Source organism: Monodelphis domestica, chromosome 2 (genome assembly GCF_027887165.1).
Source record: "Monodelphis domestica isolate mMonDom1 chromosome 2, mMonDom1.pri, whole genome shotgun sequence".
NCBI lineage: Eukaryota > Metazoa > Chordata > Mammalia > Didelphimorphia > Didelphidae > Monodelphis > Monodelphis domestica.
The window spans coordinates 457,730,008-457,753,203 of record NC_077228.1 but is presented as its reverse complement, the minus strand read 5'-3'; the positions used below and the strand labels follow the sequence as shown (position 1 = coordinate 457,753,203).

General features: G+C 36.6%; 1 protein-coding gene across 9 annotated transcripts in view; it reads right to left on the bottom strand.

Annotated features, from left to right (window-relative positions):
• The window catches only part of CCDC18 (coiled-coil domain containing 18), a 120,050-nt gene that overhangs the window by 62,699 nt on the left and 34,155 nt on the right, over positions 1-23,196 (bottom strand). For 8 of the 9 annotated variants that reach the window (XR_008916731.1, XR_008916732.1, XR_008916733.1 and 5 more), the window contains exons 12-16: positions 21,760-21,983; positions 19,912-20,022; positions 19,258-19,389; positions 3,187-3,321; positions 2,961-3,038 (exon numbers count right to left, since the gene is read on the bottom strand). Coding sequence is in view for 6 of the 9 variants with exons in the window: in XM_056819088.1 (XP_056675066.1) it covers positions 2,961-3,038; positions 3,187-3,321; positions 19,258-19,389; positions 19,912-20,022; positions 21,760-21,983 (680 nt within the window). In the remaining 3 variants the exon portion in view is untranslated. The remainder of the gene's footprint in view (positions 1-2,960; positions 3,039-3,186; positions 3,322-19,257; positions 19,390-19,911; positions 20,023-21,759; positions 21,984-23,196) is intronic. The other variant, XM_056819087.1, reaches the window with a different exon arrangement.

The window sequence follows — 23,196 nt, the reverse complement described above, 5'->3', positions numbered from 1 at the left end:
AAAAGCTAATTGGCATGATCCAAGTTACATGCATATGGTATAACCACAAACAGAATACACAGGGTTCTCCTATCTGTGGCAGAGTGAAAAGCACTAGACTTAGAAGCAGAAAATGTGAGTTCAAATCATAGCTGTGCAACCTCAAGAAAGTCACCGAAATTCTCAGTGTTTCCTCATCTCTAAAATGAAGGGACTTCATTTTTTTCAGGCCCAGAAAGTTTCTAAAATCTCTTCCAAATCTAAAATTCTGTGATTTATACTTCCTGTTTTGCTGCTACATGTCACAAATTCTCAGCATTCAATACTTGCTTTATACTTCATGACAATAAAAATGATAACTTGCATTTACATTTTATGTCTACATACTACTTTCTTCACAACTGAATTTCATAAGGACTTGACTTTCTATATTCCTTTTCTATTTTTCTCTCCCCTCCTACCCTCAGTAATGTTTTATTTGGATATTAAATAAGTGGAAACAATCATTGTATTCTCAATACTGGTACTTGACTTAATGTGTGCCTCTTAGGACTCCTGTCTAGTTTAATATTATTTAGCTTTTTTTACTAATAGAAATCACTTTCCAAATAAGACTCTCACTGGATGAATGGATGAATTTAATGAAAAGTGGGCATATGGAGGGGATGTGGCAAACAAAGTAGGAACACTAATTCATTGCTGGTGGAGTTGTGAATTGATCCAACCATTCTGGAGGGCAATTTGGAACTATGCCCAAAGGGCAATAAAAGACTGTCTGCCCTTTGATCCAGCCATAGCACTGCTGGGTTTGTACCCCAAAGAGATAATAAGGAAAAAGACTTGCACAAGAATATTCATAGCTGCTCTCTTTGTGGTGGCCAAAAATTGGAAAATGAGGGGATGCCCTTCAATTAGGGAATGGCTGAGCAAATTGTGGTATATGTTGGTGATGGAATACTATTGTGCTAGAAGGAATAATAAAGTGGAGGAATTCTATGGAGACTGGAACAACCTCCAGGAAGTGATGCAGAGCGAAAGGAGCAGAACCAGGAAAACATTGTACACAGAGACTGATACACTGTGGTACAATTGAAGGTAATGGACTTCTCCATTAGTGTCAATGTAATGTCCCTGAACAATCTGCAGGGATCTAAAAAACACTATCCACAAGCAGAGGAGATAAACTGTGGGAGTAAAAAACACCGATGAAAAGCAACTGCTTGACTACAGGGGTGGAGGGGATATGACTGAGGAGAGACTCTAAATGAACACTCTAATGCAAAACCAACAACATGGAAATGGGTTCGAATCAAAAACACATGTGATACCCCATGGAATCACGCATCGGCTATGGGGGGGGGGGGGGGGGAGAAAAGAAAATGATCTTTGTTTCCAATGAATAATGTTTGGAAATGACCAAATAAAATAATGTTAAAAAAAAAAGAAAAGTGGGCATGCAACAATAATACATATATTTTACCAGAGGCATTATTTTATAATCTTTATATTACAAATTTTTTTTCAATCCTACATGTTTATTTGGGTGGAGAGAGAACAAACATATTATATACAAATCAACAAGCTTAGATAATTTTTAACAAAGTATAGAGATAAACATTAAGTCAAAAGATTACCTTTCATACATAATCAAAAAAGAATTTGAAAAAAGAGAATGATTATGCAAAAAGTTAAAAATTATTCAAAAAATTAGATGCTTACTTGATACTTTTAAACCCATGTATAAGAGAAAAATGAAAGATGACATTTTTAATGTAAAACTTTTTTATCTATAATTTCATTGGGATAGGAAATATTTAATGAAGAATTCACTATACAAATGCTGATGAGCACTAGCTCTGCAATTTATAGTCTTACTGAACTGTTGGAACACTAAAAGGCCAGTATATGTTCAAGGTGAGACTTGAACCGAAATCTTCCTAGTTCTGTAACCAATACTATCCACTTTGCCCATGTTGCTGCCTTTAAAAAATGTAAGTAAAACAAAGACTAACCAGAGAGTAAAGAGAAATTATTTAACTGAAATCTACATCTAATATAAAATCTTCAAGTTAGCTAGGAATTTCAAATACCACCTATATACTATGTCTTTAATTAGAATTACTAACAAGTAAGTAGAATAGGCTGCTTTGATTTTTCATCTCTAGTCATTTCTGCTCTTAGCCTTTAACTGGAGGTTCTAATGCACAGTGAAATAGAGGAAAAGTGAGAACCTGGAAGGAAAATGGCAAGGAAGGTGCTTTATTGACCTGTATAAGCCAGAGCAGTGATTGCGACCTTTTAGAGACAGGAGTGCTAGGCCCTGCCCCTCACTCCATGTTGTCCCTCCCCACCACCAAGTGCCAGGCAAGTTCTGCCCCCCCACTTACCCCACAGAGGGGAGGGAGAAAGTGCTCCCATTGGGCTGCTGGGTGGAGGGTGGGTGAAGTGAGGAATGTCCTCAGCGCATGTAGAGAGGGAGAGGGGAGTGGCCTGAGCACTCTGCTCCCCTCCAGCTCTGCCACCTAAGAGCTGCCTCCCTTACCTCCTGTACACTCCCATTGGGCTGCTGGATAGAGGGGCGGGGGATAGGAAAAAGTGTTCTCAGGAACTGTGGAGAGGGGGAGGGGAGCAGCTCTGCCTGAGTCCCTCTGCCTTTCTAGTAATGAATTCTGGGAGGGGAGAGTGGCCATGTGCCCACAAAGCACTCTGTATGCCATCTTTGGCACCCATGCCATAGGTTTGCCATCACTGAGCTAGAGTATTAACTACTAAATAAGCAAGAGTTATTCACAGTAAATAATGAAGAAATTGTACTTAAAGAGAATATGTTCAATAATAGGTAAGCCTGCATTTGTAGAACATAACTCTAATTTATTCCTTTCTGTATAAAGGAGCTTTTCTAAAATTTATTCAGGAAAACAATAAGTACTGGAAACTCTTCCATTAAAACAAGAGAATTTCTTAAATGACAATGTACTAACTTTCATTGCTTCCTCAGATACTTGGTTCTGTAGCATTTTCAAAGATTCATCTTTCTTGATATTTTGTTTCTCCATTTCCTAAAAATGCAAAAATGAAACATGTATATAAAACATTCTATACACTAGGAAAACAATAAATAATGGTTTGGCTACAAATACCCATGCAACCCAAGACAATAACTGAAAATCTATTTTACTTTAAAATATTTTATAAACATGATTTTACCCCTCTTTTTTCCAGCAAGAGTCTATCCAGTGATTCAACATGATGTTGCTTACATACTATATCCTGTTGCAAAATTGACACAGTCTTCTCCTGTTCTTTAAATTGTTGGTCTTTCTTTTCTAGCTGAATTTGAAACTGTACATAAAAACACAATTAACTGATTTAGACATGATCTTTTTCCAGGATCCAACATGTATAATGCAATTAAAAATCATGAGCACAAAACATATTAGCAGTATTTAAGAGAAAATACATTCTCAAGAAACAGAGGAATACATATACATAATAAAAAATGTGTTTTCTATGATATACTTGATCATAGCAATTAGAGTTAGGAGCATCAGAGATCATCTAGTTCAATCATCTCATCTAACAGATGAGGAAACTAAGGCCAAGGGAGGTTAAGTGAGTGGAGCAGCTAGATAGTGCATAAAGTGCTAGGTATTTACTATCTCTGTGATCTTGGAAAAGCCATTTAATGTTATCTGCCTCAGTTTCCTTAACTATAAAATGGAGAGGATAACATAATAGTACTTACCTCTCAGGAATGTTATGAGGATTAAATGAGATGATATTTGTAAAGTACTAATTTGACACATAGTAGGGGTTTTGTACTTTTTTCTTTCTTTCCATTTACATCATTTTACCACTATACAATAAGCATAATAAATAATAAATCATATCGGGAATTTTAGAGGGCTTGGAACTAAAATATTCAAGAAAAAAATTCACTTGAAAGAAAATGTTCCTACTAGACACTACAAAAGTAAATATTATAAAGGTATTTCTATTAAGAAAATAGGTAATATTACTGACTAGAGAACATATTTTATATAAAACATAAAAAATTATTATTTGGAGAATTATCCTGAAAACATCTATGCATTTAATTTCCAGAAATATGTTGATGATTAATTCATATAAACACCAGAAAGCTAAAATTCTAGCTACAGTTCCTCATGGGAATCTGAACAATGGCCAAGTGGCTCCCAAAAGGAGCAAAAACCAGTTCTATGCAATGAAGTTTTAGTGTTAATAATGATCATCTCTACTCTTTCATTTACATTTACAGTAATAAATGAAAAGAACAACAAAACAAAATAAAATGCTATGTGATTATAATAGCAAATTTGTTCCTGGAGAAGAGATAAGAAAATGTTTCTTCCACTTTTCATGGTAAAGGTGGGTGTGGGATGTTATTCATGCAGTTGAATATAGGATCCTGGTTAATAACTGTTAGTTTTGATTTAGGTTAGGCTTTTCTTTCTTTTCTTTTTTTGAGGGGGGTTATGAAAAATATCATTGAGATGGGAGGAGGGCAAAGAGTTGTTATAGTGTGATATTCAGCACTGATAATGATATGAGAATAAAAGGAATCAAGGAAATATTTTTAAGAGTATTGTTATTATAATAATAAAGCTATATCGTGAGTCTCAGGGTGATGTCTTTTTCATATAACAGAACGCTATTGAACATGCTTCCTTTTGGAGGCAGCTAGATGGCTCAAGGATTGACAGCCAGTCAGAGTTTGTGAGAGCTTGAGAGAAGAGATTCTAGACTAGAAATTCTTGTCTTCCTGAAGGTAAAGACTGAAAAGAAGCTGATGTGTAGAAGAGTCACCAACTTCAATCATATCCCCATTCCCAAATAACTACAGATTTCAAGGAATTTCCCCTTAGATAAGATCTGAGACTTTCTCTCTTAGTTGAACTGTTTATTCCCTCCATATTCTCTAATATATCCTCTTGCACATATTTTATCTAATTTACATTTGTTAAGTGTTGGAAAAAATGAGCTTATTGCTCTTCACAATGCATACATATTGGGGAACTGACCTTGGTGTAGATTCAGGTCTTGGTTGTATGACTTGGGGCACTCCTTCACTATTGGTGGATAGTTATCAAGAATATAGTTTGGACCTAAAAATTATTTCCTCTAGGTTAATAATATTTAAGGGAACAGAGAAATATAATGCTAGCTCCTGTCTCTGAGGGAGCAGAATAGCTAATCTCTTGCCTCAATCTTCTGCTTCCTCTCCTAGAAAGAATCAAAGTCTCCCTTGGAGAAGAGTGGGCAGAAGAGACTAGACCTATTCTTGCCACCCCTCTAAGCAACATCTGATGTGGACATACATGGTCTACATGAACAAAACACACAGTTCACTATACCACAATCTTTAGAAAGAGAGATCTTTTATCTAGTAGAAAGCTAGATTATAAGATCATTCAGTACAGGCAATTCAGAAACCCCCACATACTGCACAGAAGGTTGGGGTTCAGGAAGTCATATCCTTGAATTCCTCGTGTGAATTTAATATAAATTATAACCACCTTTTTAATAAAGTAAAATTTTGAAAACCCATTTTGGCTGATAGCATCACCGCCCATTGATTGGACATGCATCAATACTCTGAGAGACTGCAGAGGCCTTGTAGCTCCCTGGCATCCCAGAAGAGGCTTGTCTCTGACCCAAACTAGGCTCAAGTCTCTCCAACCTGAGAGACCCAGAAGGGGTGACATCAATGGCTTTATAAGAGAGGGGACTGAGGAAGCAAGAAGGGCTAGAGATTTTTCCTTAGTGTGGTGGTTTTTGGCTAGCACATGGCAAACTCAGATTAGTTAGGCATGGCCAGGTGATTATGTGACTATACCCCAACCTTTATTATTTAATAATTATTTATTAAATAATATTCAGTCTCTAGAGCATTCTAATCATAACAATTTGGCAACTACTTAGTATTCTGAATTTCTCTTGCTTAAGAACAGAAATTTTGTTTTAAACAAATTCAAAGTTTCTGAGAAGCCAAGATTGTCAAGGAGAATCTGTGGGTAAGATGACTATTTTTTTTATGTGTATTTGCCAGTTATTGTTTACTTTTTTTTTTTGGTGCTTGGGGAGTGTTTCAATAATAGGCAGAGAGATTTCCCTGAACAATCTGCAGGGATCTAAAAAAAATACTACCCACAAGCAGAGGATAAACTGTGGGAGTAAAAATACCGATGAAAAGCAACTGCTTGACTACAGGGTTGGAGGAGATAAGACTGAGGAGAGACTCTAAATGAACACTAAATGGGTTCGAGTCAAGAACACATGTGATAACCAGTGGATAACCGGCTATGGGAGAGGGAAAGGCGGGGGGGGGGGGGGGGGGGGGGGGGGGAGGGGATGATCTTTGTTTCCAGTGAATAATGTATGAAAAAGACCAAATAAAATAATGTTTAAAAAAAAATAGGCAGAGAGAACATTGAACACTAAACTCAGAAAAGTGAAAGGTCTTTAGTCTAGCCTTAAAGATATAGGAATAAGAAAGAGACAAGCTTCAGTTTTATCTCCAGACTCTTTCTTTAAACTTAAACTGTGCTTAAGTGGTTCAACAGAACCATGTAGCCTCTAGGGAGAGGAATAAGGTGGAGACTTAAATAGTTTATAACCTGACCCCCCCCCTTCTTTTTTGGAGAGGGTCTCGGTTTGAAAATGGGGAATGCTCAGAGCATCCCAAGTGAAAGCTCTTTACATAAATTACTTATGCCAAGTAAAACAAAAGGATTGCCATTTAAGTGAGGCATGGCTAGAAAAGAAACCTTTTGTGAATATTGGTCTAAGACTGTTTTCATCTGGCCTCAATATAAATCTTTTAATTTTAATACAATAAAAGTTAAAATTAGCTATTAGAAATAATAACCCCAAAGAATTAGATTATTGGCACATTTGGGCCTTGTTCCTTAACAAACCTACTAATTTCAATCAAGGAGCCAATTTTTTAACCAGTCTTCTTCCTTTTTCACTCATCTGGCCTCTCTGCCAGTATCTGAGTCTATTCAGCCTTCTATTTCTCTTTCCCCCTTTTTCAGGGACCCTCCCTGCTCCTCCTTCCCTCTTTTCAGGAACCTGTCCCAAAATTTCCTTTACCTGTCTTTCCTCTACACATTCTTTTAGACCATGGCCAGACCTGTTCTTGATTTCTTTTTGCCACACTATTCTGGCCCTCACTCCTCCTCACTTGCCATTCACTACCTTCCAACCCTACACAACCTATTTCTGCCCCCACCCCAAGGTGTGACTGACCTTCTCTGACCACAGCCCTTCATTCTGATCCTGCTCCTCTCCTCCATCCACACTCTCTGTTCCTGCCTCCACTTCCCCACCTACTCTGCACCCAACCCTCCTCTTCCTCCTCCTCCTCATCTTCTCTCCTCAGTCTCCACTGACACTTTAGACTCAATAGTGGCAAATGATGACTCCCCTCAGGGCATGTTTCCTCTGAGGGAAGTTGCTGCCACACAAAGAGGTCACTTGGTGACATTAAGAAATCATGTCTTGTTCTCTCCCTCATATCTCAACATGGGGTAAAGAACACATTCAGCTATGATCTCAAACCCCTGAGTGTCCTCAGGAGGTTTGAGGCCATTTTTCAGAATTTTTATATAAGCTGGGGTGATATAACGGATCTAATGCATGACTTATTCACTTAGGGAGAAAGATAGGCAATTTTTGAGGCCACTAATAATTCTCAAAATGAGGAAGTAAAACACTGGTCATTATAGAACCCACAATGGGACCCCCAATAATCCTGAGGTCTATGTGAGATTATGTGATACCAGGGAAGCATTGCTAAAAGGAATGAGGGACTGATCTACTCACCCAGAAAATGACAAAAATTTGAATATTTTTAATAAGCAAGAAAATGAGCATCCAAACCAGCTTTATGATTGCATATGTGGGGCAGCAAAAAGATATGCTGGTTTGGATCTAATTAAGCCCAATGATGCCTGAATCATACAGTATCATTTTGTGTACCATTCTTCCCCCAAAATAAAAGAATGTTTTCAAAATCATTGTCCACACTGGGCTAGTATAGATATAGAACAGATGAAGAGGATAGCTGTATATTTTTTTAAGGGTTTGAGAGAGAGGAAAAGGAAAAAAAAGCCAAAAAGGAAAAACTGAACAGAATTAAATAGGATAAGGAAAGGGAGACATCTATTTTGGCTCCTAGTCTAACATTTGCACTTGAGGAACTCATAGATCCTTTGAAAGAAGCTAAGACTCTAACAGATAGAAGTTCAATACAGTATTATTTCTATAGCAGGCCAGTTTATGTAGTGATAAATTGTAAAAGGAAAAATCAGGAATTCAGAAACAAAAACGTGAGAAATAGTTGACTCCAACAGGATTTGTAATTCTTAGAAGGCAAATCCTAGTACCCCTTCCCTTTCAAGGGAACTGTAGTCAGTGTAGGGGACATCAGAAAAATAGCCACAGGAATCACAATTTGTGATAGTGTGAGGGAGAGGAAGAGACCTTTGAGTCTGAAGGTGATATCTACTCCTTTCCAGACCCAATGTTTTGATATCAATTATTCTAGTCTGTTTCCCTCCCCTAGGAAAGATCCTCATGTCATCCTTAAGGTTGGGAACAATTATTACCATTGTCTCCTGGACACCAGGGCTTCCAGACTGGTTTTAGGGAACAAATCCAATTCTCAATGTAATTCCATTGGTTCTTTTAATGTGGTTGGAGTATCTGGGAAGGCTCAAAATATTAGTAATTTTCTCCTCACATTGTCTCCAAGGGCTCTTTATTGGTAGAATGAAATTCATTCCTCTTAATGCTTGATTCTCATAAAAATCTATTAGGGAGAGATCTCGTTTGTAAACTAAGGGCCAGGATATCATGGCTCTTCAGTTAGCTCTTTGATCCTTCAATTGCCTGAAAACTATCTAACTTTGTTCCCCATCATTCTTCCTAATACTTAGGAGATAGTATCTCCCTCTTTCAAATTCCAGGAGAATATCTCTGACTGTCTGGGCTTCATTCTCTTCTGATGCAGGCCTACTTAAATCAGCTGTTCCTATCCAGATTAAGACAAAAGGTGCGCCCCCTCCAACCTTCCATTCCCCAGTTCCTTTTAACCAAGGAAGCTACTGAAGGAATATCCCCCAAAACTGATCCATTAATTGAGCAAGGGATAATAATAATTTCATATAAATCTGAATATAACTCACAAATTCTCCCAGTAAAAAAAAGCCTAAGCCAGGCCCAGGATGTTTATCAGTTTGTACAAGATCTTCATGCAGTTAATTCACATGCTATATCTAAGAATCCAGTGGTTCCAAATCTTGTAACTATCATCTCAATTCCTAGTGAAACTACATATTTTATAGTTGTGGACCTCTGTTCTGCATTTTTTCTCACTCCTATCCATATAAATTATAGGAAAACATTTTCTTCCACCTGGAAAGGTTCTGAGTGGACATGGACAAATTTATTTCAAGAATATGAAGCAAGTCCAACTTTATTTTCTCAAATTTCATAAGACATTACAACTATAATTTTTACAGATTCTACTCTAGTTTAATATGTTGATTTACTTTTAGCAGCACCAGATGCACCAACACATCAGGAATATAGTAGGCATCTACTCCTAAAGCTTCACAAGGGAGGCCATAAGGTTCCTGGGTCAAAGATTCAGTGTTACCTTTCAAAAGTGGACTATTTAGGCTTTATTTTAACTGCTGGAACCCGCTCTATTTCCCCCAAGCACATTGAAGCTATTTGGGAAATGATAGCTCCCACTTCTAAGAGACAGCTGAGAGCAATCAAGGGGGCAACAGGGATCTATAGACAATGAATTATCTATTATGGGGAAATTACTAGGCCTCTTGTAGCTCTGACTAAAAATTCAGTTCCTGAACCACTTCAATTAGATTCCCAACACTTGTCAGTTCTCACAGAATTAGAACAAGCCATTCTGTCTTTCCCCTGCTCTAGGAATTCCATACTATAAAAAGCCATTTATTCTTTATGTATATGAAGAGAAAAGAATAGCTTCTGGGGTCCTTACTCAAGTCTTGGGACCCACACAGCATCCAGTATCTTACTATTCTGCTCAGCTAGGTGCAGTGGCCACTGGAGTACCACCCTGCCTTTGGGTGTTTGCCGCCACAGCCCTATAGTGGGAAAAACCTTAGAGGTAGTCCTGGATTCTCATTTAATTGTTCTTTGCTCTAGCATAGAACACTGGCATTCTCAGATCAAAGGCTTACTAGTGTGAATTTTAAAAGTCTCCATCTTGGTCTAGCACCCAAAAATTGGGCACACCCACACTACACGGGCATGTGCTAGTCAATGACAAATCAGAAATAACTAACTGCCCACCTGGGCTGTCCTAAGCCAAGCTAGAGCCACCATTGGCACTTGTGAGGCACAGGAAGTGAGGTAGGGAACAGCCTCTGGAATTCGCTGACTTCCTGTAGAGAGAGCTAGATGCCAGTTGGTGTGAGGAGCTTGGACAGGGAGGAGGCCCGCAGACAGCTTCCCTTCAGATCGATCACGTGAGTCAAGGACTGATTCCTTCCACCTTGGCCCTTTGGGCCTAAACTCCCTCTGCCTTGGTCAGAGGTTGAGTAGCCCCTTTCCCTTTTCTCCTCTCTCCTTCTCTCCCTCTCCTTTTCCCTACTCCCATTGTGATTAAACCTCCATTAACTCCATTCTGACTTGAGTGTTTCATTTTAGGAATTTCATAAGTAAATACCTTGGCAGCTATTGTTCAATATTATAACAATCTTAAAAGGTGAAATTTTCACCACAACACTAGAAATGAAAAAACTTTGTTAGGAATGAAAATATTACTCTTAAGCACTGTATGGTTCTTAATCCTACAACACTGTTTCCTTATTTACCAGTCTCAGGGATCCACACCTTTAGAAAACCCTGATTTAATTCAATACACTGATGGTTCTTATTCTAAAAGGGATGGCACATGCCACAATGATGCTGCACTGTAACAGACCATGATACCATTGGGGCAGCTTTGTTACCTTCCAATTTTAGTGCTCTGGGAGTAGAATTGATGTCATCCAAAAAAGCTGTGTATTTGCTAAGGGAAAGAAAGAAACAATTTAACAGACTCTAGGTAAGCTTTTTGGAATCTGTCATGCTGTTGGAATGCTGTGGATTTGGAGAAGATTTCTGACTTCTGCTGGCAAGACCATTGAAAATGCAAAAAACCTCATTTTGCTCTCTACCCACAGTATTGGCTATTGTTCATTGTTCTGCTGATTTGGGAGGGAATGACCCTGTATTTAGGAGAAATAAGGGCAGACATTGCCCTGAATTAATTTTAACTTTGACATCTAATAATGAACCAAATTTTTCTCTCTCTTATAGTGAACAGGAAGTGGAGAAGTAGAAGCACTGATTTAAAGCAAAGTAAATTAATGCAGTTTAGGTGTCATCAGAAGGAAAAACCCTACTTCTCAGAAGCTTCTATGATCAAGAACAAATAAGCTTATCTATTCACAGGAGTGGCCACTCTGATATTCTGGGGATAATGGACTCCCATTAAAGAGTCTGGGTGGTCCTGGGTTTATTACCAATATAGCCTCCTATATGTGTGCCTCTTGTCTTGACAGGCATGTAATCAGTATGCTCTCTGTGCCAAGCTTTTGGTGGGCATTCCCTGACTTTCTTGACTTCTGAACATTTGTAAATTGTTTTTGTCAGTATATCTAAAGCTAGGTATTATAAATTTAATCTTGTTATAGTATACCAACTCACTAGATGGATAAAAGACTTCCCTGGTACTAGTGCCACAGCTGCTTTTGTTGCTATGTTAACGAGGGAGATTTTTCCCCAATTTGGCCCACCAGCATGTATTGATTCAGAGAGGGAAATTCATTTTACTGATTACTTTACTGTAGCCCTATTACTGTTTGGGAATTACTCACAAATTATATGCATCCTACTATCCCCAGAGCTCAGGTCAAATTGAACATAAAAATAAAGAACTTGAAAACATGATTGCCAAATTGTATATGAAGTCTCATTTTAAGTGGTCTGAAATTCTCTTTTTATCCCTATTTTACCTACATAGCGGACCTAGTGGGATCTATATGTCTCATCATATAAAATGCTTTTTGGACACTCCTCTATAAAGGCCAAACATTTTCCTCCTGCATATACATCATTATGAGAGGAGATATTTCTATTGCTTCTTATATGCAGGAATTACAGGCAAAATTATGGATTTCACATATCTGGAGCAACAGTATAGTCTAGACCCTTGGACTTCTCATTCCATAATCTATAGCCAGGAGACAAAGTGTATATAAAGAATTTTCAGCAAACTGGACTCATTCTGCTGGGGAAGGCCCTTTACAAATTTTTCTAACTACTCTGACAGCCATTAAATTGGAGAAAAAGATTTGGATTCGTTGTTCTCATGTAAAATTGATATACTGACACCGATTAACTGTATCCATCGTACATTATTGCTTATTTGGTTTTGGATTTTTATTCTTATCTTTTTTGTGATTAGGGAGTTTATAGGTAAACCTAATTTCGTTTACTCTGTTTAAAAAAATGCTACTCTCATTTGGTACTATTTTGTTCTCAGCATTAAGCCATATTACATTTTCCTCTTTTGTTCTTTCTTCTGATGACTGAACTGAGGATAATGTTATTTATTAAGGTCCACAAGCAAATAGGACATACCTACACCAAGGCAAGGACATTGGACCTTATGGATGCTTGGTCTATCACCAGCTCTATTGGGGCTCTGTTTTATCATGGACAACAATTCCAGTCCATATGAAGGAGATTTTGCCACAACTTGCACTTCATGAGAGTCTTATATTGCACACTTATGACCATTACAGGGGGTGCCTGTGCTCTTATTAACCTTTCATGGCTACAGGGAACAAGTTTGTTGACAATTGTGACCAAATGGGCCTTTTTAATCCTAGGAATTTTTGTCCTTTTTAGACTTTGCCTTAGTTGTTATATTAAAATCTATGCTAAAAGTCTATTCCAAGTTTTTACCAAGAGAAAATTTTACATATAGGTGTACTGAAAATCATGGTCATGTTAGGTATAGAATAGATTTAACTTTTAAGTAATCAATCCGTATTTTTAATGCAAATGTTTAACTGATGCATTGTTAAATGAGGTTTAAGAAATTATCATCTTTTTAATTTTTTTTCTCCTCCTGTAAGTATGCATTTTTTTAAAACTTGAGTTTATGGAGTTATACCTGATATTTGGCATTGAAGAATCAGTTTATAGTGTCTAAAAGCCATGACAACATTATATACCCTAAAGCTTAAACTATTGAAACCTGTATTAATTATTCTTATGGGACTATATCTGATGTTTGAGACTGATTCCAGGAAAACTACAAAGGTACTGCTAAAAAGCCAATGATCAGTGCTGATAAAAAAAATGAAACACTATATCATGAGCCTCTGAGGGAGTCTTTGGATATAATGAACTGAATTATGGGAGGTTGGGCCCTTCATATAGTTTAGTTCTTTCAATGTACCATTATTTTATCTTCATTGCAAAAACCCTGTGCCAGAAAATGGAAATTCCCTCTAATGATTCCTTGTTAATGTGTCTATCAATGATTTTTTAATATGTTAAGAAACAGCCAAAATATAGTAAGACCCTCCATTAAATGTATAATATCTTTGGGTCCTTATGTATCCTGGTGAGACAATCTTGAAATGTACAGATATTATATATAGACTGATTCACTGGGGAGACTAGCATGTTAATCTCCCAAAGAATTAGGGTGAAGACAATCTTCAGGGACCAAAAAAACCCACTATCTACAAGCAGAGGATAAACTATGGGAGTAGAAACACCGATGAAAAGCAACAGCATGACTACAGGGGGGAAGGGGATACGACTGAGGAGAGACTCTGATTGAGCACTCTAGTGCAAATACCAACAACAGCATGGAAATGGGTTCGAACCAGGAACACATGAGATACCCAGTGGAGTCGTGCGTTGGCTATGGGAGAGGTGGTGGGTAGAGGGTGGAGGGCAGGAAAAGAGAATGATCTTTGTTTCCAATGATTAATGTTTGGAAATGACTAAATAAAATAATGTTTAAAGAAGAAAATTAAAAAAAAAATTAGGGTGAAGAGACTAACATATTGTCTCTCAAAGAATCTGAGAGGAAGATTCTGTAAATTTACTATAAATTAGACCACTCTTTTAAAAAAAGTAAGGTTTTGAAAACCCAAAATTTTGGTTGATATCAGCATCACTCATTGATTGGACACACATGAGTACTATGGGAGGATGCCAGAGGCCTCATGGCTCTTGGCATCCAAAGAAGAGGCTTGCCTCTGACTCAGACTAGGGTCAAGTCTTTCCAACCAGAGGAGTCCCAGAAGGGGTAAGACCAATGTTTTTATGAGAGGGGGACTGAGGCATGAGAAGGGCTTTTTAGCTCTTGGAGCTCTTGGGCTGGAGATTTTTCCTAGTTTGGCAGTTTGGGGCTCACACATGGAAACAAGTGTGGCAAATTCAAATTATTTGGGCATGGCCAGGTGATTACAAGACTATACCTCTTTCTCTTACTTCAACCTTTACTATTTAATAAATAATTATAAATTAGTATACAATATCCAGAGAATTTTAATCATAATGTGTGTGCAAACAAAGGTCTCCTATAAATTCATATTTCTCCTGTCAGACTCCTTTGTGGATCAGAAGAGAAAAGAGAGTGGGGTAGAGTCAAGATAGCTGCTTAGAAGCAGCAAACACCAATCAAAAACAAAGTGCTTCAAGGGGACAGAAAACCAAATCTAACAGCAGGACAGAGTCAGGTACCCTCCTGCTTGATTCAACTTAAAATGTACACAGAGAGGGCTGAATTCTCAGGTTTAAGGAAAAGGAAGAAGGGAGGTCCCAGGATCCCTCCCCCACCTACTGTTCTGAGTCTTCTGCAGTTGCTGGAAACTTGGGGTGAGGGCTCTAGCCGGGAGGGAGTGCCTTGCTGCCACAGCTGTTCTAGGCTCAGGGCTCTAACCGTAGCTGGCAGGGAGGCAGCTGAAGTTGAGGTACAGAGGGAAGTACAACCTAATCGCAGCCACTACTCTCCATCTTGGGCCTCTGCTTCTCAAGGTTTTGACCTCAGGGTACATCCAGTTCCACATCCACTTTGGCTTACATCAATAGGGCAGATAAGAAGCCTTCAGAGAGCAGGGAAGTTCAGTCTCCAACACCCTTCCCCCACCAACTGCCCTGAAAGCCACAGTAAGAATCCTGCTGACTTGGATCCCAGGGCAAAGGCTGCAATAGGGACAGAATACCTTGATAACAGAGTGGGAAGCACAGCTCCCATCAGCCTCCATTCCTACACCTTCACATTCACCTTCACCTTCAGCTTTTACTGCCAGCTGGGGAAGATCTGATCTCAGGGCTCATTAATAGTCCATCAGCCTAATCTAGTCAATCGGCAGAGCAGAGAAGAAGTCCCTTCAGGACAGAATAGTCCAAACCCACAGATCCAGCAAATAATCAGAGGAGCAAGATTACAGCCAATGACAGGAGGCAAAGAAGGAAAAATCTGAGTAAACAACAGAAAAAGAAAAAAGAAATTACAATTGACAGCTTCAATCCAGGTAAAGAACAAAGAATGGATGGAACAGAGGAGGACCAAGGAACACCAAGCAAAACACAGAAACTCCAGTGAATTGGACTCAGGCTTTGGAAGAACTCAAAAAACAATTAAAAAAACAATTAAGAGAGGCTGAAGACAATTGGGGAAAGAACTTAAAAAGCAAAATAAGTCATTTGGAAACAGAGGCACACAAACTAAAACAAGAAAATAGTGTCTTGAAAGCCAGAATTAACCAGCCTGAAAACAAGGCAAAGAAAGTAAAAGATGACCTACAAAGAAAAACAGACCAGAAAGAGAAGGATGACCAAAAAGTCAGGAATGAAATTTAGTCTTTAAAAACTAGAATCCAACAACTAGAAGCAAATGACTTAACCAAGTAGCAAGAGTCTATAAAACAAAATCAAAAGAATGACAAATTGAGGAAAATATGAAACACCTCATTGATAAAACTACAGACCTAGATAACAGATCTAGAAGAGACAATTTGAGAATTACTGGACTACCAGAAAATCATGACAAGAAAAAGCCTGGACATCATTCTACAGGAAATTATCTAAGAAAATTGCCCTGACATTCTTGAACAAGAGGTAAAAGTGGAGATTGAAAGAATCCACAAACCACTTCCTGCATTTAATCCCCAATTGACAATGCCCAGGAATATTACAGTCAAATTCAAGAACTACCAGACCAAGGAAAAGATAGTATAAGCTGCTAAGAAGAAACCATTGAGATATCATGGAACCACTTAGCATAACATAGGACCTTGGCTGCATCCACACTGCAGGGACCAGAAAGCATGGAATATGATATTCCGGAAAGCAAGGGAATTGGGTCTATAACCAAGAATCAACTACTCAGCAAAACTGACTATATTCTTACAGGGGAAAGTATGGTCATTTATTAAAATATAAGACTTCCAAGCATTCCTAAAGAAAAGACCTGACTTAAATAGAAAATTTGATGCCCACACCCAGAACTTAAAGAAAATCACCAAAAGGTAATTTAAAAAGTGGGGAAAAATTTAAGGGACCCATTAAGCTTAAATGATTTATATTCCTATAAGAAAAGATGATATTGGTAACTCTTAAAAATTGTTATTATCTTCAGGGTAGCTAAAAGAAGTATACTTAGAGGGTATGGTGACAAACTGTATAGAATGATATGTCAAAATATATATATATAAAAAACTAGGGGTAAAAAAAGAGGATAATACTAAGAGAAATGGGAAAAGAGATAAAATGGGGTAAATATATATCGCATAAAGAAGTGCATGGGGGGAGGTGGGGAGAAGAGACTGGAGACAGTCTTTTTTTAAATTTTAATCATTATAGTGGGAAGGAAAACCTCCAACTCCAAATCCAATCATCATCATCATCGACAGCAACATCATCAGCAACAACTTCAGCAGCAGCATTATTGTCATTAACAACATCGCCATCAACAACATCAACATCTAACTATCCATCTTTCCCTGGCCCAGGAAAGATTTTTGCTGGGTTGCCTAACCTAATAGCATACTATGCAGAGTATTGATCCAAAAGACCTAAACTCTAGGCTTGAGTGCCACTGTGTGTCCTTTTGGGGTAAAAAGAAAGCCTTCTTTTTCCTGGACTCAGTGTCCCCCTTTATGTATGAGATAAGCTTATCTGGACTCTACATTAAGTTAATCAATTAAATCAAAGAATAAACCAGCTGTAAACAAGAGGGGTGAGGGAGGAGAAAGCTTTCTATAGCATGGTAGCAAAGTTCAGAAAATTAAAACTCCTAGTATAGCTTAGCCCCTTAAGTCCCCCCTGCATGACTAGGGTACTTTGTTCCTTCTCAAGTTGAAGATGTTGATTGGGTCAGCACCTTTTCATTTCTACACCTAGGAGCTCCTTGTCAATGTAGTTTATGCTTAACGTGTTCAAATAACACATTGATTCAATGCAAAGAGCACTTAATTAAAATGGAAAATAACGAAGGAAAAGAAAAAATATACATTTAAGTCTGAGGACAAAAAAAGAAGAGAGGAGAGAGGAGAAAAACACACCCTCTGCCCCTTGCTGCACATTATAATTGATATCAGGAAAAAGCAAGCAGTACATTATCAAGAACTCAGAGCTTCCTCAAGAGTTCAGTTAGACTTATGGGTCTTCTCCCTTTCCCCTAATTAGTAGATATTAAATTGGTGGGAGGAAGGGTTTTCACTCTTTTATATTTTTCTTTAATCTATAATTTAATGGTGTTCTGTGCCTATAAATACTCTATTTGTCTCTAAACAATCTGACTATAGCAATGGCAATCTAGCTAATGTTTTTATATTTGTAAAAGTTTTGTTTTAAGCAAACATCAAATAACACATAAGTTTTTAAAAAATGCAATAAATATTTACTTACTAAAAAAAAAAAGAGTTCAGTTAATAATCCAGATCTAACCCCTAAGAGTTTATTCATTTATCTTCCCTCATCCATGCAAAGGCACTTCAATTTCTATATTTTTTTAAAGTCTTTTTTCTAAGCAAAAGCACAAAATAACCATTTTTTTTTCAATTCTTCACATGGTTCTGTTCCCTAAATCTGTTAATATTATTATCATTTCTTCAAGCTTAAATGTGTTCCTCTTAAAAATATAGAACATTGTCCATTATGTCAATTTCTGAGCTAAAGGATAACCTTTTCCATAGTTAAGAACAATTTAAAATAAATCACCTCATTAGGGAGCAATAATACTAAACCAATTAATTTTTTGAAGAGGATATCATGGTCTTAGCTGGTATTTAGACTCTAGTTGGCATTGCTTTACTGTATTCTGCATAGTTAATGTACCAGAATACCAGAACCCATTTAGTTTTTTACTTCTTGATATCTAGTTATTTGTCACAATATTAGGTAACATTAGTGAAAACAAGTATACTTCATTCTTCCTGCTTGTGGAATTTCACATTTTATTATCAATAATGATCTGAAAAGAAGTTTAATTAACTAAGCAGTTATTTAATTCAGGAAAAAATGGAGACTTCCACATTGTATGCTGTGGTTTCTTAGAAACTTAGAAATCTGCTCCAACTCCAAGAAAGGCCCCAATCCCTGCAGAAATGAGACGTGAAGACAAGGAGGCACAAAGAAAGACTTGAAGAGTTGGGGAGAAGGGGTGAGACTAAAGTCTCTGCTAGCCATGTATTTAGGCCAAAAAAATACTTTGACTAGATGTGAATAGTACTCTGAGGCTTGGAAAGTAAATGAATTTTGGGTAAAATTGTCTAGAAAATGTGGACTACATAGAAGGGCACATAGCAATTTTAATTCCAACACTCATCATAAAACTTTAAGTTGTTTTTGAACCCTTTTGACAATAATGAAAGTTACTTTCTAAAATTATAATGAAATCTCTTTTTTAAGTTTCTCTTCTAGCCATACTGGTTAAATGTGCTTTCAAACAGCAAAGGACTTACTCTATTCTCTAGAGCTCTTTGCCTGGATCAACATTCCACCCGACCTTTCTCCCGTCCTTTAATCAAAGTTTGCTGCTATCTCAATTCTTTCCCCTGATTTTCATCAAAATTATATTATCTAATAAAGCAGATGGAGAATCTGCTGAATAGCTCTAATTTGAAATTATTAAAATGACTTTAAGTGATTATAGGTAAGATGGAAATAATTTTAATAAATTCTTACTAGTTCAATCTGATGTTCCATTTCTTTGTGCTGTTCAAAATGAATTTTCTTTGCCTTTTCAAAGGCTAAACAAATTTTCTCATGTTTTGAATTCATATCTGATTCCAAACTCTGTATCTTTTCATTTTTTTCCTAGAAAACACGATAAAACTTTTAAGGAAATATGACTAGTAAATTTTTTATCAAGAGTATATTAATTATGTAACCAATGTATAAGCATAAAATTTTGTAAAATTTGCAGGTCAAGGATCATGGGTTTTTGTTAATGTTTTATCCTAGAGAATAATATTTTTGTTAATGTTTTATCCTAGAGAATAATATTTAATGCCTTTGAAATGTCAAAATCAGTTAATTTACTTTAAATAGATAAGAATTTTTTAAATGGGAGATAACATTAAATGGGAAGTAAAAATTTAAAAAACAAACAAGTTTTGAGTAGAACATAGCATATAGCTGCTAATAATGATTACAACAGAATGAAACATGAAAATATTGTAATAATAGCATGTACATATATAAGGAGAAATAAATACAAGATGATCTAAAACACACGGCAAAATTTGTAGTAGTCATAGCTACAATTAACAGTTCTAACTCTTAAACCATGCTCTTACAAAGTACAAGATCAAAGTATTCTCAGTTAAAAGGCTATACCACAAGTTCCTGTTCCAGTTCAGAATTTTTTGCAGCAACTGAAGAATAAGCAATTGTCTTTTCTTCTAGTTGTTTCTCTAGGGTGAGAATCTGAGAACATTTTCTTGTCATCTGAAAAAATTAATATACACTTTGGGATGAGTGTAGTTAATAAGCAGAAAATAAAATTTATTTTTTTTAAAAACTTATGTAATTTTTCTCATTTTAAAATGTAAAGGCCTTTTCCCTCATATCAGAACTATCACACATACTGCAAAATGTAATGTCAGAATGTAGTATATTTGAAGTCAAAGACCTAGATTTAAATAATTTGGAGTACTACTTCCCAGCTGTGTAATTGAGCACATCATCTCACTCTTGAATTTTAGTTTCCTCTCTGATGAAAATAAAGAAACTGGACTCACTCTCTGAAGACCTTTATTTATGGGAATATCTAATATATTTTGTAATTAGTTTTGGATTCCATATAATCATGAGATGTTTTTAAATTAGTAATCACTAAACAAGAGCAGAGGTGGGAATCAGAAACAATTACAGAATAAGAAAAGTGGAGGTAATCTAATCCATACCTTTGTGTCCACATAGGATTTTAACTAAATCAATTAAAAAACTGAAATTTAAAAACATGCTACCTCAATGCCTAAAATATTCTGGGGAGATCTGATTGCTTATGTTGTATTTAAATCATCTTTGTCACTATTCACACATCCATTACCCACAGGCCTTTCTCTCTATCCTAGGTAAGGGAGCTGAAGGGGAAAAAAAAGAATCAGCCACTCTAGGCAAGGCCTTATGTAGCCCTAACTTAAAGGAATCAAGGAAGGAAACAAGCATTTTAAATACTTAATTCATGATAAAACACTTATAATAATCCTGGGAGGTAGGTGCTATTATCCCCCATTTTCCAGATAAGAAAATTGAAGAAAATATAGCTTAAGTTGCCTATTTCTAATAGCTTATCATTTCCTTTACATATAGCTGAAGAATGTTAAAAACTCAATCTCTATAAAAAAATTAAAAGGGGAAGGATCTATATGTACAAAAATATTTAAAGACTTGCACAAACTGAAGCATAGTCAAATAAGCAGAACCAGGAGAACATTTGTACAGTGACAGGAATACTTTACAATGAACAACTGTGAATAATAGCTATTCTCAGTAAAACAATGATTTAAAACTATCTCAACAGACTCATGATAAAAAAAATGATACTTCCAGAGAAAAAGAACTGAATATGAATCCATTCCAAAGCAACATTTTTTCACTTTCTTTTTCTTTCTATTTGTATTTCCTTCCACAAAAGGATTAATATGGAAAAATATTTTATATGATTGTGTAAAATCTATGTGAAATTTCTTACCATCTCAAAGGGGGTGGCATGTTGGGGGAGAGGGAGAGGAGAGAATATGAGACTCAATATAATTTGAAAAATATTGGAAATTGTTTTTACATGTAATTGGGGAAAAAATAAAATTTGTAAAAATCTTTTAATCATTCTCTACCACACATTTCTCTCCTTCCAACTAGATAATATCAGTTCTGTAGCTCTCTCCTTTTCCCTTAGCGAGAGAAGCATTTTAAAATATCTACAATAAATAAGTAATATTAAAAACACTGTTGGTAAGGCTCTACCTGTACTTCCATTATTTCAAAGGGAAGCATAATATGCAATTTCATTTCAAATATAATATTAGTATTATTGCTCCCACAATTACAGTATCTTTCAACCACTATAAAGCATAATCTTCAGAATCAAAGCCAAATTTAATCTATAGGTTAAAACACAGACATCTCCCCTCCCATATTTCCTCTGCATTAGACCTAAATTAACTGATTAAATCCACTTACTTCAGATTCCATTTTGCTAAAGCTGGTTACTTTCTCCAATAATTCTTCTTGTATCACTTGAAATTGACTGGTCCTGTGAGCCATGTCAGCCTTTAATTCAGAATTCTCAGATTCTGTTTTTGCCAACTTGGCACGTAACTCTTCTATGCCAGCAGCAAGCCTCTGCTTTTCTCTCTCAAAATGCTTGCTCACCGTATGTAGCTTCTGGCATTGGATATGGTCTGCTAAGACACCAAAAATATAACTTATACTTACTGTCTAATATTAAAAATGTGCATAAACAAACAGCCTTAGGCAAGTAGTTCAGATGAATGCCACAAAACAATTCTACACTTGGGCACAAGAACTGGAAAAAAGGTGGAATCCACTATGAAAGAAGCAATTCCTATCATGTAAAATCCCAGTAAAGAGCTGTTCCAGATAATTATTTTATCCAAATAAATATTAAAGGGTTGGCCTTCTAATGAGATTTTTAAAACTGTAAACATTTAATGGAAAACTCTAAAAGGTAATCATACACATCTTTTTAAAAGAATTTACAGCCTACCTGTATAACACTGGGTAGGGCACAACTTTGATGGCCTAGTCCTTGTCGCTTTTCTGTCTTAGAATTGGTACTAAGACAGAAAGTAAAGGTTTAAAAAATAAAAAGGATATATGAATAAAATACAACTTCTTTGGCTTTCTCAGGATGATCATAATGAACAGAAAACTTCACTGAAGACACAGATGCCGTACTATGTACAATGAGAACATTCCAAGACTATAAAACTATACTTTTGGTATGTCTTCTGAGTGTTTTTAGATGTACTATAAAAGACTGTTGACTACACTTTCAAATACCCTTCCCTTCCCACTTCAAAATCTCCTCTACCATCAAGGACTATAGTACTGATGTTTACATAACTATGTCTACCTCTTCCCAAGTTGCAAAAAGATTCTGTTGCCCCTTCATCACTGGTGCTCTTCTCTGCCTCGGAATACCTACTGTATTTTTCCCTCCAGGTCTGTGATTTTATCAGGGTGGTGACAGCCCAGAGGGGGATTTCCTCTATCAAAATGCCTTCTTTTCAATTTTTAGTCTTAGGAATTCCTTGGTGAACTAAGAGATTAAGTAACTTGCTCAAGTCACAATCAGTATGAAATTTTAACCCAGTGTTTCTGAACTCTGAGGCCATCTTTCTATCAACTATTCCATATTGCTTCTCCTGCTGCTCATTACTCACCTACTGCCTACAAACATGTCAATGTCTCCTTCATCCTCCAAAAACTATCATTTGATCCACCCATCCCCAGTAATCTATCTCTTCTCCCTTTGTGGCTAAATTCCTTGAAGAGATCATGGATAATTTATATCTCCACTTCCTTTCCTCTCATGTCTTTTTAACTCCTAAAATCTAGCTTTCAACTTCAATATTGAATTGAAGTTGTTCTTTC